This window comes from Rhopalosiphum padi, chromosome 3 (genome assembly GCF_020882245.1).
Source record: "Rhopalosiphum padi isolate XX-2018 chromosome 3, ASM2088224v1, whole genome shotgun sequence".
Classification (NCBI taxonomy): Eukaryota; Metazoa; Arthropoda; class Insecta; order Hemiptera; family Aphididae; genus Rhopalosiphum; species Rhopalosiphum padi.
Window position 1 is genome coordinate 78,502,612 of NC_083599.1, and position 17,417 is coordinate 78,520,028.

At 31.1% G+C, this 17,417-nt stretch overlaps 2 protein-coding genes and 1 pseudogene across 2 annotated transcripts; 2 read left to right on the forward strand and 1 right to left on the reverse strand.

Moving 5' to 3' along the window:
• Window positions 1-2,387: 2,387 nt before the first annotated feature.
• On the forward strand, window positions 2,388-3,719 carry LOC132925887 (general transcription factor II-I repeat domain-containing protein 2-like). Its single transcript, XM_060990245.1, has one exon. The coding sequence runs from the start codon at window positions 2,388-2,390 to the stop codon at window positions 3,717-3,719; it is 1,332 nt and encodes a 443-aa protein (XP_060846228.1).
• Window positions 3,720-7,047: 3,328 nt separating this feature from the next.
• LOC132925888 (uncharacterized) lies at window positions 7,048-8,746 on the forward strand (annotated as a pseudogene).
• Window positions 8,747-10,399: 1,653 nt separating this feature from the next.
• Window positions 10,400-11,242, reverse strand: LOC132925890 (uncharacterized). Its single transcript, XM_060990246.1, has one exon. It carries the CDS (start codon window positions 11,240-11,242, stop codon window positions 10,400-10,402), a length of 843 nt encoding a protein of 280 aa, XP_060846229.1.
• Between the last annotated feature and the right edge of the window lie 6,175 nt (window positions 11,243-17,417).

Sequence of the window (17,417 nt, forward strand, 5' to 3'; positions counted from 1 at the left end):
TAATAAAAGTAAAAAGGAATTATTAATAATAACAATAAATTATGTTGTTTTTATTGCGGTAAGAAGGGACATTTCAAAAGAGATTGTAAGAGCATGGTGTTAAAAAAAAAACAAGTATTTCGGATTCAAACGAAAACGCATTTATTAATGAGTCAACACTAAATAAAACCACAACGGATGTGGGTATTAGATTCGGGCGCATCAGATCATATGTGTGCCAAATTAGAATGGTTTTCTAGTTATGAGCCATTAGTAAATACGCAACATATAACAATCGGTAACGGATCTAATTTGTATACAACAGGCAAAGGTAATATAAATATATTAACTTATATAAACGATAATTGGAAAAGAAATTACTTGGTGAACGTATTACATGTGCCAGATTTAAAGTGTAATTTATTTTCATGTGGTACAGCATTAGATAAAGGGTTAAAATTATTCTCGGATAATAAAATATGTGAGTTTACAAAGAATGGACAAGTAGTCCTTACAGGTAAACGGAATGGAATATTATTATCGAATTACCGGTTAAAGTCGAAGGGCCAAATAAAACTGAATGTTATGCGAACATTGCAGTAAAAAACACATTACAATTGTGGCACGAACGATTGGGTCATCAAAATATTCAATACGTGAAGAATTGTTTGGTTAAACATAATATCGATTATATAACCAAGGATGAACAATTTTTCTGTGATGACTTCTCACACTTCAGAACGGTATATTTTATTAAAAATAAGTATGGAGTGAAAAATATTATTGAAATATTTATTAAAGGTATTAAAACAGATACAGGATCTAAAGCCAAATATTAAGAACAGACAATGGATTAGAATTTGTAAATAATGATATTGCAAGTATTTTACAGAAATATGGCATACGACATCAAACGACAATTCCATACAGTAGCGGACTGGCCCGGTTTGCCAGTATTCTATAGCACTGTGGGCCGGTACCAACTTAAACGTTTTGGGCCACTAGCAAAGATATTATTTATAATTTTAAATAATATTAATTATTAATAATTTATTATTACATTGGACGTTTTAAGCGGCGGAGGCCGTTTCTTATTGAAAACTACAAATAGTACTAAAGTATTGTAGTAAGCCCAAACACACTTTTCTATAGAAATGCTAACATATTATAGAATTATAGACATCAAAATTCAAAACAATTAAAAATATTTTGTTTCTGCGAACGTTATCATCTTATCGGGTATTATAAAATAATTATATGTCATGGATAGTGTAACGTCCCCTCTTCACCGGGCGTTCGTCTCTCGAACCCTACGGATTTAAGTTCTGTTTATTTTTTCGAGGTCTCGGGGACTCGACCTCGGTGTGTAATATTAATACTAAGAGATCAGGGTTACCTTATTGAAGTAAGCACATAGGTATAAGATATATAAATATATAATATAATAAGTGACAGATATATAATTATTAATGGTTTACCGATCCGGGTAGATGATGACGTGCCGTGAGTGTGGATCGTTGATGGGGCCGTCGGATCGTCGCGGAGTCGATGTTGGTGTTGTCGTTGTTTCCGTGTCGCACACACTCTCTTGGTCATAATTATATACGCCGCTGCCGTGTGCCTAAACCAGGGGTCGGGAACCTGCGGCTCCGGAGCCGCATGCGGCTCTTTAACTTGCGACCTGCGGCTCTTTGGATAATTATCAATATAGATATATCCGTAAAATATAAATTATATTATACGTTATTATAACGATAATAATTCTGAATTTCTCAATAATTATTTATTAATCTTATCGCTCAGTTAGTTTTATTGTGTTTATAATATGAATGTGTATGTTCTATCTATTTTATCTTTATTACATGGGTCGGGAATGTTTTCATTGTTATTTATTAATCTTATCGCACAATTAGTTTTATTGTGTATATAATATTTATGTGTGTGTTCTATTAAACTCGACTATCATTATTCGGTAGAATACAAAATTATATTAGTCGATACGTGAGCACGGTCCTCGTCAGGTGAATTCAATCAGTGCGACGTTGTTCGGTATTTGTTCTTGTGCTTTTTTTGCCAATAGAGGTATTTCTATAAACTTCGAGATGTCTACAAACAAAAAACGTAAAATTGAAGAGGAAAATAGAGGATTTAGAAGTGAGTGGACTGATACTTATGCATTTGTCCCGAACAACATGGGACAACCAAAATGTCTTATTTGTGACGAAAACTTTAAAAACAATAAAAAATCTAATATTGAACGTCATTTTTTATCTAAACACGATTCTTTTGGTAAGACGTATCCAGCTGGAAATGAAAGAAAAACAGCAGTGGCCGAGTTGATTCGTAAATCTATAAATAAATAAAACATGAATAAATAACATGAATAAAACATCGCTCAACTCACTTTAATGGGACGGTATGTTTCGTCTACGGGTGTTCATGAAGAATTACTGGGTTTACTACCGCTCAAAGGACAAACTCGAGGAGAGGACATTTGCGCTGCAATTACAGAATTTTGTAAAGAGAAAGAAATCAATTTAGATAAGCTGATATCTCTTTGCACTGATGGATCACCAAATATGGTTGGTAAATATAAAGGATTTGTTACTCTTTTTGGCCAAAATGTGAAACATGAACTACTATCTTTTCATTGTATTGTTCATCAAGAAGCTTTATGTGCTCAAACATTTCCAGTTGAAATTAACCAAGTCATGGCACTAGTAGTGAAAATTATTAACAAAATCATAACTTCAGCTCTAAACCATAGACAGTTTCGTGCATTACTTGATGAAGTTAATGCTCGATACAAGGATCTTCTAATGTTCAATAATGTACGTTGGTTATCGAGAGGGGCTGTTTTGAAGCGCTTTACAGATTGTTTCGAACCCATAAAAGATTTTTTAACAAATAAAGGCATCAACTACCCCGAATTGTGCGATGATATGTGGCTACAAAAATTGTATTTTGCTGTAGATTTGACTTCATCTCTAAATCACTTAAATAAAAAGCTTCAAGGTAAGGGAAATACAGCACATACACTACTGGAAACTGTTCTTTCTTTCGAACAACAACTTCAGCTTTTTTCAGAAGATATTGACAGCGGAAACCTTGATCATTTTGAATCTTTGAAAGAGTACACGGAAAGCTCAGGTTGTGTTATTGATTTGGAGTATTTTAAATCGGCCATTCAATCCATGAAAAATTCGTTTAGTAGACGTTTTGCAGATTTTCGAAAATATAAATCTACGTTGAAGTTCTTGACATCACCACTTATAGCGGAGACTGGACAAATTAATTTTCCATCGTTTCCATCTGTCGACAAAAGACTATTTTCATTGCAATTAATAGATCTAAAAACCAAAGATCTTTGGTCTACAAAATTTGAGAATTTGAAAACGGATATTGAAAATCTGGAAAGGGAAAAAGGATTTTTAGCTGCGAACCATAAATGGACGGAACTCGCTAAATGTCAAAAAGAAGAGCAAGTTATATTTGACGTATGGAACAGTCTTCCCGAAAGTTTCAGTCAAATAAAAATGGTCGCTTTCGGAATTTTGACCATTTTTGGATCTACTTACATTTGTGAGCAAACATTTTCAAATATGAACTTTATTAAGAATAAATTAAGAAATCAACTGAATGATATCAGCCTTGATGCTTGTTTGAAGTTGAAAACTACAGATTACTCTCCAGAATTGAATAAGCTGTCTGGAGAAATTCAGTGTCAAAAATCCCACTAATATTAAATAGATACGTTATTTTGTGTTTAATTAAATAATATTATATTTGTATAAACAATAATAATAATAATGAATTAATAAAATAAAGTTTTTCTATATTTTCTAAATTTAAGACGTATTATTATGTTTTTATTTTATTGCCTACTAAAAAAAGGTTGTTCAAACTTGTGCGGCTCCCTGGATATCATAGTTTTGTATTTTTTTAAAAGAATAGCTCTTTCCTATGAAAAGGTTCCCGACCCCTGGCCTAAACCCTTAGTCAGCAGTCAGCAGTCAGCTGCGATCGCTATTCCTCACACTCAGCATATTAGGTAGCGGGTGCCCTACTTAAGGAATAATGTACGATGCTGATAGACGGCAATCGTTACAATAACAACGTATCTATAAATAAATACAAAATATTGCTAGTTATATCTTGCAATACATTGGCTAATGTCATATACCGTGGTGATGTGTGGTGGACGGCGGTGTATAGAGCGAAGGTATACTGACTATTGTTGAAACGATTATAAACTTAATAATAATTTACTGTAGACAGTTCGACGTTCGGTAATATTTAGACAAAGTGGTATTTAATTTTTACTAAATTTTAAACTATTTACAAATGGAAAAAAAGAATCCAAAAGGCGGTGCAGAAAAAGCACGTTTAAAACGTGCTGTACTATTAAAAAAAGCTGCAAACAATCCAAAACAAATGAAATTATATAATTTTTCTTCGATTTTTTCGGCAAGTTAAAATTATTTTACTTACATTATTAGAATTAAATGTTTGAATACATGAGTGTTTAGGTGAATAAAACGAAGACAATTAATATAAGTGACTCATCTGAGACCACATCTGAAAATTTTGTAAGTAAAAATAATTAATTATAAATAAATTTAATCGGTGATATTGAATTGAGTCCGTGCTACTTTTATATGTTTGAATTGAGTCCGTATAGATTAAATGTCATAACTACTTACACAGTAAAATTTACATGATATAATTATGATTATTTTAAAAACATTATTATATTTAATAAATAATTATTATTATTTTAAAAGCATTATTATATTACATATAATTATTATTTATTATTATTAAAAACAATGTAAGCAATCACACTCAATTCAATATTTGGGACTCAATTCAATGTCAGCCAATTTAATATTTATCGTAGGTATACTGCTCTAAATTCTAATTAAACGTTTGATTACATTAGGTAAAAGATACTATTACATATTCTAATATTAATACCAATAATATTAATGATGATGAAATAACAGATATTTTGAACAGTAGTATTGGCAAAACTGGTTCTGATTTGATTTCAGTTTGTTCATCGACAACAGACAATCTTATTGTAAGGACTTATTGCCTATTTTAATTTATTTTAAATTGTTATGTACCCATTAAATTTACATAAGAATTTTTTTTTTGTAGAAAAATAATGATTATACTATAAAATTTGATTTAAAATTTCTGTCAAATCTTAAACATTTTACCTTGATTCAAAAATTAGAGTTTGTTAATACAATCACCCTTGTAAACCTAAGTTGTTAGAAAATGTTGCATGGTCTCTTCGTCAAATATATAATCGAATAGACCTAAAAGGTAATATAGGTATCACGTCAATTGTTTGCCGAAAATAGTTCGCGTGACAGTTGCTCGCGTGACAATTATTCGCAGGAAAATTATTCGAATAAGACAATTGTTCGCGCATGAATTGTTCGTAAAAAAAAATAATAATAAGACTTGATTATCATGTAATATATTTTGTAATCTATACGGCAGTTAATAAATTACGTACTATTTGATATAGTGTGAAATGTGTGAAGTTTTAAAATCATATCGATAACGTATATCGTTATCGAACATTATAATATAATGGGTACAAAAATCCCAATGTGTTCTGGAATAGTAGGTATCTACTAATCTACTAAGTACTAATAACAATACTAATACTAACACATACCTGTCACAAAAATCATACACTAGTACAACCAGTAATTTTGACCATCCAATTTTATTTCACCGCAATAAGTATTTAATTACTATGGTTTTAAAATACGTAAAAAGTGATCGCGGTACATAAAAGTTACATGTTCTACCGCGAAAAACAAACGGAAACAAAAACGTATTGGAAATGTTCATTGTATAAAAAATATAAGTGTGGTGGTCGTGTTCATGTGGTAAATGATGAAGTTGTCAAAAGATATGAACATAATCATGTACCAGATAATGCTCAAGTGGAGACTAAGGAATTAATCTATACTCGCCGCGGAATAAGAACGTACCTGGGCGGCGGACCAAAACAGGTTCGTCGTCGCTAATTGGCTAACAAGAACGAAATGAAATTGATATACAGCGCTGTGTCAAATATGCACCTTGTACACAGCTTAATGCATATTAATAATAATATATAAATAAATTCATATAATAATTTACCTTGAGCGCGGTGTATAATTAATACATAATTAATATTTAATTAATAGTTAATTAATATCGACGTTCTGTATGCAATATTAGTGGTGCCTAACTATGACAAGGTTGCGGTGGGGAACTGGTCTGCCGCCGGCGCGACGAGGTACGTTCTTATTCCGCGGCGAGTATATAACATGAAACACGATGCACGAACCTCCGCTGCTACAAGTCATGAAGTCATAGGAAATTTAGCAAGTCAGGTAAATCGAATTATCTAAATATTTTGAATCTTAAATTAAAATTATGAAAAAGTGCTCGAAACTTGTGTTAATAACTTAAATTTTAGACTGAATGTTTATAGGCTTATTTTAATGCTATTTATAGACATTTGAAATATTTGTTTTTGTTTAGTTTTTTTTTTATAAACATTTATAAAAATGAAAATTTAATACAAGATTTTCCATGAGTTTGGCTTATAATAAAATCTTATCATTTATTTGAAATTTAAAGCAATACGTTAACGTGTATATTTTTCTTAGGTTCCCTTATCGGTTGCGGGTCAATTACCCAGCGTAGCTAGTTTGAAAAGAACAATACTACGTACTCGTCGAACTAAACTAAATGCTCCTGTAAACACTATAAATTTTAGTTTTGATATTCCTGAAGAATTTACAAAGACGACAAATGGAGACGATTTTCTTCTTTTTGATAACAAATTGGATACAAAAAGAATATTATTGTTTTCAACAAAAAATAGTTTGGGAGTTAATGAATAATTGCCTTAATTGGTTTTGCGATGACACTTTTAATTGTTCACCTATTCCGTTTAAACAGTTATATACCATTCACGCTGTACATTATTCAAATGTTATTCTTTCTGCTTACGCTCTTCTACCCGACAAAAAAGAAGATACATATATACAAATGTTTAAGGCTCTTAAATCATTAAACCAAAATTTAAATCCCGAGTCTATTATGATGGATTTTGAAAAAGCAGCGATGAATGCTGTTAAATCTGAATTTCCAAATACCTCAATAAATGGATGTTTTTTTCACCTATCACAATGTATTTAGCGCCACTTACAAGAAGCAGGGTTACAAAAAAATTACATACAAGATTCTGAATTTGCCTAACATATTTGTATGTTACCTGCTCTTGCTTATGTGCCACAAAACAAATTTATAAAAGACTATGAAAAACTTTTAGATTCTGAATACTTTTCTGAAAATGAAGAACTTTTAATGTCAATTATAGACTACTTTGAGGGCACCTGGATTGGCCGTTTGCATCGTAGAGGCCAAAGAAGAGATCCGATTATCCCCATTAGTGTATGGAATTGTTATGATTTAGTAGCGGCAGATCTTCCACGAACTAATAATTCAGTTGAAGGATGGCACAATTGTTTTTTGTCTACACTTAATTCATCCGAACATCCATCAATTTGGAGATTTATACATGCACTCCAAAAAGAAGAAAGTATTAATACTTTAAAAATTCAACAGTATGTCGCGGGTCAAGAACCACCATCAAAAAAAATGTATAAAAATAAGTGAAAATTTAAAAAAAATATGTGCAGATTATAATAACCGTACAACAGTTGATTATCTTCGTGGTGTTGCATACAATTTTCAATTGCAAATATAAAAACTATGTACCTTCATATTATTGACATCTATAAACGTGGAAAAATACTTAACATTGTATTTTATTTTATATGTATTATTATTATTTATTTATTTTTATTTAATGTTATGTAATCGTCCAAACAATGTATGCACGAACAATTTTCGTATTCGGACAATTTTCAGGCGAACATTAGACGCGCGAGCAACTGTCGCGTGAACTATTTTCGGCGAACAATTGACGCATATCCGGTAATATAATACCAAGGAAATGTTGACCTTACAATGTAAAGGCAATAACAATGTAAAAGCTGTTTATTGCACAATTTGTATGGTGTTCAGTTCTTCAATTAGTAACTTTTGTTCTGGATGTACAAATTTCAAAAATATTTATGCCACCATTGAAGCACATGAAAATAGTCAAGTTCATAGTTTAGCCGTTAAAGCATATTTTATAGCATCCAATAATTATAATATTGAAACTTCTATTAATAGAAATATGACAAACTTAAAAAAAAACAAGCACTTGAACGTATTCATGTTTTAGAGCAAGTTTTTGAAATTTTTAAGCTATTGGGGAAACAAAATCTCCCTTATAGAGGTTCAGGTTCATCTGAATCTTTACATAATATTAACAGTGAAAATATTAATTATAATAGAGGAAACTTATTAGAACTCTTAAAGTTTACAGCCAAGCGAGATTCAATTTTAAACGATTATTTGACAGTGGCAATTGAAAGTAGCAAAAAGCGCAAAGAAAATATTTCTAATAATTCTAAAGGAAGAGGATCTTTAGTAACAATGCTCTCTAAGAGTACTGCTAATAAAGTTATCTTAGCTATATTAGAGTTAATAAGAAGAAAAATTAAAACTGAATTAGGAGATAAGCAATTTAGTATACAAGTATGTTATTTGAAAATTAGATTTTTTTTCTTTATATATAAATGCATAATAAATATTTTAAATATTTAATTCATAGGTAGATAGCACACGTTCGTGAAGTTGCCCCCCCCAACTAAAGCCAATCGACTTCAGACCAACTTCAATATTTAGTAACTAATTGTAACCGACATCAAACAATTTGTAACCAAATACTTTCTGAGAAAACTCAATTTCCACTTCGGGGGTTAACATTTTATAAACTTTTTTTTATAATTTTTGATACATACCGTTTTGACAATATTCCAATTATAATTGACTTCAAACATACGTTTATGAAGATGTTTGATGAAAATGTTAACTTATAATATTCGATACGCAACGAAAATATATGTATAAATATTTTTAATTTGCAATGATGGATATAAACTATAATTCCTTTTAAATGTATTTCATAGTAGTTACCTATAAAAATTTAAAAGTTCATCACTATAAGGAATTATATGTAAGTACCTTTAATTATGGTTTATCATGTACAACTGATTCACAATACTTTTTTTTTGTCTGACAAAAGTATTTTCCTCAAAGAAAAAACTAGATTTTAATACTTACATGGTGTCTTGTCACGTTCTCCAATTGAATTTATTTAAATTTGTATACGATATAAATTTTAGTTCATAATAATATATATTTTAGTAGGTAACTTTTTAGACTTGTCACTAACTATTATTTGTAATATAAATAAAATATCTATTGTATATGTAACTAAAATAATAATTTGTAATCTACTTTAAGTCATATTGCTGTGCAGGGGCGGATTTACCCATAGGCCACCAAGGCACGAGCCTAGGGCGCCATATTTATTGGGGGCGCAATTTTTTAGTTAATTTTTAGTTTTTAGTTTTTCATAATTTCATAATTATATTTACCTAAATTTATATTTTATATTAATTTTTTTTTATGTATACAACTTGTATGAAATTGGAAAATGGCTCACGTAGTCACGTTGCAGTAACGTTTTAATTTATAAGCTAAATAACCTTGCCGTTTGAGTTTAATCCTGCGACCGGCGCGCGCCGCGCCACTACCGCTAGAGGTTTGACTGTTTGACATCGACATTCGAAGAGGCAGTTGCCGGCGTTGCTTATGTTAATGCATGGCCGGTGGTATACGGATGTGTGGCGTAACACATACAATATTGTGAATGGCGCATGCGCAAACTCCAGCCAAAGCAGTCAACTATATTGCCTCTGGTCGCCGGGTACATAGTGCGTTTGTGTATAGCCGCTCTACTAGCTAGGTGGGGGACAGCTCGCACAGTGCTTAGCAAGTGAACTATTTGATAATGACTATTTGGAATGACCCGCCTCACCCCGCACCAGGCACCAAAATAAGTGTGTACGGGCGCGCGGTCACCAAACTAGTATATTTTTAGAATACTGGAATTAATTGATAAAGTAAAAAATAATAATAAACATTACAACGACGGGCGACACTGCGACAGTGCATACTGCTCAATAATCTGCCAATCGATTACGATTATAGAGACTAGACTACTAAGTAGTAAGTACTATAGTACGCGAGGCGAAAAGTGAGCCGCGATCGTCGCGCGCCAAGCGGCTGTTTTTCGTCAGGGTTACTCCGCCTATTCCTACTGTTTTCCCGCCTATAAAGTAATTTCAAACGACGTAATGTAGATGTTTTTAATAAATTATAATAAAAAAAAACATAATAAAATACAAATAACACAAGTAATACATATAATACATTTTTTTTAATTAATCATATCGTCTTCATCATCGTCTTCGTCAGTAGAACTGTCGTCGGGATTAATTGTCATTATAATAGGCTCCAAAATTTCATCTCTTAATCCTTCTTTTACCAAATCGTCTTCTTGAATTTTATCGCAGTGATCGCCACATTTTGCCCAATCTTCTGTTGTGACTGCATCTAAAGCACTATTTACTAACACTTCTATATCTGCCATTTTGAAGGTGTTATTTTTTTCCGCGACTTTACCCTTAACTTGCGCCCAGATTAATTCGATTGGGTTATATTGGCAGTGGTAAGGAGGAAGTCTTACCACTTCATGGCCCATTTGTAGTGCAATTTCGTCCAATTTATATTTTTTTTCTTTTGGCATCGTCAATTTGACTTTTTCCCGTAGTTCGCTTAATGTCTCTACTGGAGAAAAGTCTACAGATTTGTCTTGTAACCATTTTTGTACATCTGCCTTTCGAGTATTTGCCTTAGGATATTCTTCTGTTAAGGTAGAATGGTATGTGGCATTGTCCATTACAATTATACAAGGTTCTTCTAAATTGCCCAACATATCTATAAACCATTTTTGAAAAACGGTGGCGTTCATTTGAGAATGATAGTCAGCCTGCGATCCCGACTTGCAACGAAAAACCAGTTTTGAATTTTTGACAAAACCAAATGAAGGTGACCCAGCATGACACACAATAAGCTGACCGCCCTTACCAATAGGTACTTTTAATCCTTCGGTGTTGTCGGAGTTTTGCCATATGTGTCCTCGCGTATGATTTTGGTTTACCCATGTTTCGTCTAAGTAAACTATTGGCCTTGTATCGTTATTACGTCTAAACTCGTTCATTTATCTCAAAAACTTAACCCGAGAACAAACAATATCATTTCTTTCCATTAGAAATTTACGCCCATCATTACATTTTTTGTATTTGAAATTCAAACTACGCAAAATATGTCGCACGGACCATTGTGAACTCGAATAATTAATTTTTTCATGCAACGCTCCCAATATTTTTGCACTAGATGGATATTGACCATTATCATAAAAACTATGAACTGTTCTTCTGACAACTTCATTGCCAAAATCGTCCAAGTTGGTCATAGGTTTGGCACGTTTATAAGTTTTCCTTGGAGACTTAAATGAAGAAGGTTCGGCAGCTAGTTGATTTTCACCCACAGATAATTTTTTCCCTTCAGCACAAACTCGTTTAACACAAGCAAGACTTACGCCACACGCTTCAGCAGTCATTTCACGAGTTTGACGAAAAAAATTACTAATTTCTGGCTTACCTTTGTCACCAGCCAATGTTTTGAAATAATTATAAACATGAAAAATAACTTTCTTCGTTTGAGAATGTGTGTCTTGATATGCCATTTTAAAACTATTTTTGTATACGAGTAATTATTAAAGAAATAATTTAAATATTACAAACATTCAAACTTTAAAAGCGCGCACTTTAAAAACCAACCACGTAAGAACGCGGGAAATATGATTACAAACGTAGATAATAAGCGAATAAAAACACGTGTAAACTCGTATCTCGAATGTCGAATGACTAACCAAACGTTAACAAAATATTGTGGTATGCAACAGCAGCTACTGGCGCCTACTGCTAAAGGAAAATAAATTGGTCTCCAAAATACAATGAATTATACAATAAATTACCACCTGCCGTTTTTAAAATGCGCGGCAGCTGTTTCCATTGCACACAAACGTAGAACCCCTGAAACCAGAAAAAATGACCGCTTGGCGCGCGACGATCGCGGCTCACTTTTCGCCTCGCGTACTATAGAGTGCTCACCAGTCACCACTTTAATCAGTACATACCTGATTATCAATTTATTAATATTAACAATTTTAATGATTAAACATCAAACATGTCTAGTAAAAAGAGTGGACATCAGTTTAAAAAAATAAGACAAGAAAAGTTGGCCAAACAAGAAGATGTATTACGAAAAACAAAAAAACTTGATGATTTCTTATGCAAAGTATATTCAAATTAGTAATTACAAAACCATCTTTATTGAATTATTATATTTTATAATAATTAGTAATTATTATTTATATTTTTTCATGTTTTTTATATTTTGTAACTTTCTTAGAATCCAGTAAAAAAACCTATGGAATCAGCTGAAAAAAATGATAAAATAAAGTTGATTGACGACAGTTCAGAATTAAAAAGTTTATCGCCTATGTCCAAGGTATGTAGGTATATAAAATATAATATATTAATCAGTGGCAGCTCGTGCATATGTGCGATGGTGCGGTCGCACTCCCTACAGAAATTAACAATTTAAGTACAAATATACAAAATAAATGGGTACATATTTTATTACATAGTATATTATACATTAACAAATTAACAATTAAATATATTTTAAATTATTATTAAAATTATTTTCATAGTTTATTAGAATATCGTTACGAACTCGCAATGTTATTATACGGGTATATGAATAGCTACTTAATAAGCTATATAGGCCTATGCAACGCTACAGCTTGTGCGACATTGTGAATCGCACATAAAAATACCAGTTTCCCGTATAAACTATAGGTGTAATATTTTATATTAATATACAAGTAATAACGACGGCGCTGCGGCTATAGAAGCTTATGATTTGCGGTGAATTTTGTCGCTCAAATCGGACGGCAACGACGCGCGACGTGTTTAATTTTGTATTATTATTTTATCATTTTAATTTTTTGGATGATATATTATAGTTCTTAAATTTTTTCATCACACTCCTGTGCTAAACTACTACGAATCGCCACTGATATTAATATATGAATATTGAATGCTTTTGAATAAGAAAATAAATAATTTAAATAAACTTGTGATACGCGAAACTATTAAAAAAAAAATACTGACTAAAAATTTGTACATATTATAATATTATATTTTACGTTAATTTAACGTAACAAGTAGCCAGTCGGTAATGCTGTTACGTGGTACCCGTAGAAAATAGTAGTAATATGTCTGCGTGCGTGTGACTTTAAAGAAATATTTTGTTTGAAGTTCAAATTCTTACAAATTTATAAAATTGACGGTTTTCATTACTAAAATTATTATATCAAAAATATAAAATGTTTAGGTTGATTTGAGTGACGTAAATGTCGACAAAATGTTTAATGGTATAAATTTGATGGAGGTGCAAGATGACAATTCAACAGAAAAAGTTCAGCGTTTTCCAACCGATCCGGCGGATTGGTTACGTACTGCAAATTTTATAAAATATTGTGCAGTAAATGGGGTAGATCAAAATAATAATGACAATTTTATTCAATCAAAAAATCAATATTCTGTAGATAAAGTGAGATTTTATAACAAAACTATGTTTTTTTCAAAATTACCAAATGGTGAACAAATTTCACGTACATGGCTTGTTTACTCTCATAAATTAGGAAAAGTTTTTTGTGCACCTTGTTGGTTATTTAAAAATGAATCTTCTACTTTAGCTAATGATGGTTATAATTAGGGAACGGACTTTATTGTAATAAAAAAATCAAAATATGTACATAAATATGTACTTAATTTTATTAAAATATGTAAAAAAAAAATAAAAATATGTATATCGAAAAAATGTATTAGTAGGTACTAAAAATTACAAAAAAAAAATATTTTATACATAAAAGTATTACAAACGATGTAGGTATATAAAACTATTATTCCGGAACAAAGCAGTGAGAAACAACATATTGTTGAAGGTTTGAAAATGAAAAATTTCTACGGTTTGGTCGGAGAATACTCTTGTATTGACTAAAAGACCGTTCTACGTCAACAGATGTGATAGGGGCGTAATTCATGTTCACTATATCAGAAGGAGTGAATTCAATGTCGAGAGATCCTTGTTGATTTTTACCAATTAAAATATCTCTGATGATTTTAATAGTTTGAAATCCAGAATTTTTTTCAATGATATTTGCAAATTTGTTTTTGACTATTTCTCCCATGTGTCCTTGACTTTTTTCTAATTTATCTGCAGATTTTTCTACAATGCTAATGCTTTCTATCAAAGACATGTTTTTAGTTTCCAATTGTTTAATTGTCTGAATCAAAAAACAAAAATTTGCAGAAATGTATGTCAAGTTGTTTTTTAAATTGATATCTTGCATCAGTGAATTGGCTTTTTCAATAGCTGCGGCCGATTCAGTATCGAAATTTGAAATAACATTTTTTATTTTGTCAAAATGATCGCAATAGTATTGGACGGCTTCAAGCCACGTACCCCATCTTGTTATAATAGGTTCAGGAGGTAAATTAAGATCTGGATACATTTCTTTAAATTTTGAAACACGACTTGGCGCTTTTAAGAATATTTTTTTAATGGTCGCTATTAATTGATCAACCTCGGAATAATTACATCTTATTGTTTCTGAGACACGATGAAAGCCATGTACTAAACATGTCAAATGAACCAGTTTAGGGAAAAATGCTGTCAAAATACTACCGGCTTTAACCATATAAGGTGCAGCATCGGTCAAAAATAAAAATACGTTTTCATATTTTACACCATTTGGCCATAATAAGTTCATAGAATCATTAAATAATTTAGCAATAGTTTTATTATTGCATTTTTCTAATTGCACACAATTTAAAAGAAATGATTTAGTAGGCTCAGAACATAGTTTGCCGATGATTACATTACCAACATACCTGCCCACTGCATCTGTTGATTCATCAATTGAAACCCATATTGGTCCATCTTGAATACACTGTCTAATTGATTGTAATGTTTCCTCGTAAATTATATTAACATAATTCTTTCGGATGGTGCTTTCATCTGGAATTTGTTGTCCGGTATATTTCTTTAAAAAATCAGTAAATTCTCGATTTTTTAGTTTGAAAATAGGAATATCCGCGCGAATCAACATACGACACAAATCCGTATTAAAAGCTGACAAATTATTGGAAGACGTAGATGGCTCTGAATTCAAGAAATTTTGTTGAAATTTTTTTTTACGATCTCTATTTTGTTGGTGCTTAGATGTAGATATATGTTGAGTAACTGAAAAACGCTGATTTATTGATACTGCCTTTTCACAGCATGAACAGAATAAGATTTCTCCATCACTTTTAAATGTCTCGTTAGGAAACTCTTTTAAATAAAAATTCGCTTTTGATTTCGATTTCACAACTTTTGGCATTTTAAAATTATAAACTAGACGTCGACTAGTACACGAAATTACGTTTTAAATGTGTAGAAACTACGAATGATACTAAAGACGATTGTCGAGTACCTACATACTCGACAGTGTAGATACCATTTCCTTATTTTATATTTATATCGTCAGGCATTAACAAGAGGTACTGAACAGTTCTAATCTATATAGTGGCATGCCACGTGCCGGAAATAAGTACGTAAATGCCATTTAGATAACGATAATATTTGGTGGTCGTCAAAAATTACTAATCTTGTTAATTTAGACGAAACAGATAATGTTTAAAGTCGTCAAAAACTGAAAATCACTAAAATAAGTACTAAAATATGTATTTATTTACCAAATATGTAAAAATATGTATTTATACCAAAATATGTAAAAATATGTAAAATAAAATTGGGCTTATTTTAATAAGAATGATCTGAATCGTGCATATTTTTTATCAGATTAAAAATATCTCATTCCAATAAAAATATGTATTTACAATAAAATCCGTTCCCTAGTTATAATGATTGGAAAAATGCACATGAGCGTCTTAAAGAACACGAAGGATCGTTAAATCACAAAACATGTTTACTAAAATTGAAAGATTTAGGACAAGAACAAGGAACATTAGATTCTATGTTATTGGTTCAAATTAACCATGAAAAAATGTATTGGAGAAGTATTTTAGAGAGAGTAGTATCTGTAATTAAATCATTAGCTTCACGCGGACTTCCATTTCGGGGACAAGAAGAGATTTTCGGATCGCCTAAAAATGGAAATTACATGATGCTTCTTGAATTGTTATCCGAATTTGACCCTTTCTTAGCACAACATATTTCGAAATATGGTAATTCTGGTAGTGGTACTACATCGTACTTATCATCGACAATTTGTGATGAAATTATTGTATTAATGGCCAAAAAAGTTAAGGAAGTTATCATAAATGAGGTTAAAAGTCGTAAATATTATTCGATTGTCGTCGACTCTACACCAGATATAACACATTCTGACCAACTTGCTTTTATACTTCGCTATGTCAGTGATAAAGGTGTACCGACAAAATGATTTTTAGAATTTATACCAAAAGTTGGTCATAAATCTTTGGAAATAGCTGAAACAGTCATTATGACAATCGACAATTTAAAATTAAATACATCAGACTGTCGTGGACAGTCATATGACACAGCTAAAAATATGTCAGGTTGTTATAATGGTCTTCAAGCTCGAATAAAAAATATAAATCCTTTGGCATTTTATATCCCATGCGCAGCTCATTCACTTAACCTAGTAGGGTCGCATGCAGTTGAATGTTGTAATGAAGCAAGCTACATTTTTTGGACTAATGCAAAATATCTATGTATTTTTTTCAAGTAGTACACATAGATGGGATCTCCTCAATAATAATATGGTATCAAAATCACGTACATTAAAAGCACTTTCCAATACGAGATGGTCATCGAGAGATTCTGCATGTCTGAGCTTAAATGAAAATTGGTCTGCCGTTTTAACTACATTAACATACATAATGAATGATAATACTGAAAATAATATCACTAGAAATGAAGCAAAAGGACTAATGAATAACCCAGATAGCAAGATAACATTTTTTGATCGTTTATGTATTATTATTTTTATAATGATTACATTATATAATTATTTGGATTTCATCATATTTTGATTAAATAATATGATATTAATGTTTATATATTGTTGTTTGGCCACCGGTTTGAAATTAAATGAACATTAAAAACAAAATCAGTATATATTGTTATTTAGGAAATGATAATATAAGCATACAATTGTATTATATTAAAAATATTGTTTCCCTGAAATACTATTAATCATATATATTTAACATTAATTAAATATTATAATT

Bases quoted from the DNA above. Each gene is read 5' to 3' on its own strand.
- LOC132925890 (XM_060990246.1), bottom strand. From the start codon at position 11,242: ATGAACGAGTTTAGACGTAATAACGATACAAGGCCAATAGTTTACTTA.
- LOC132925887 (XM_060990245.1), top strand. From the start codon at position 2,388: ATGGGACGGTATGTTTCGTCTACGGGTGTTCATGAAGAATTACTGGGT.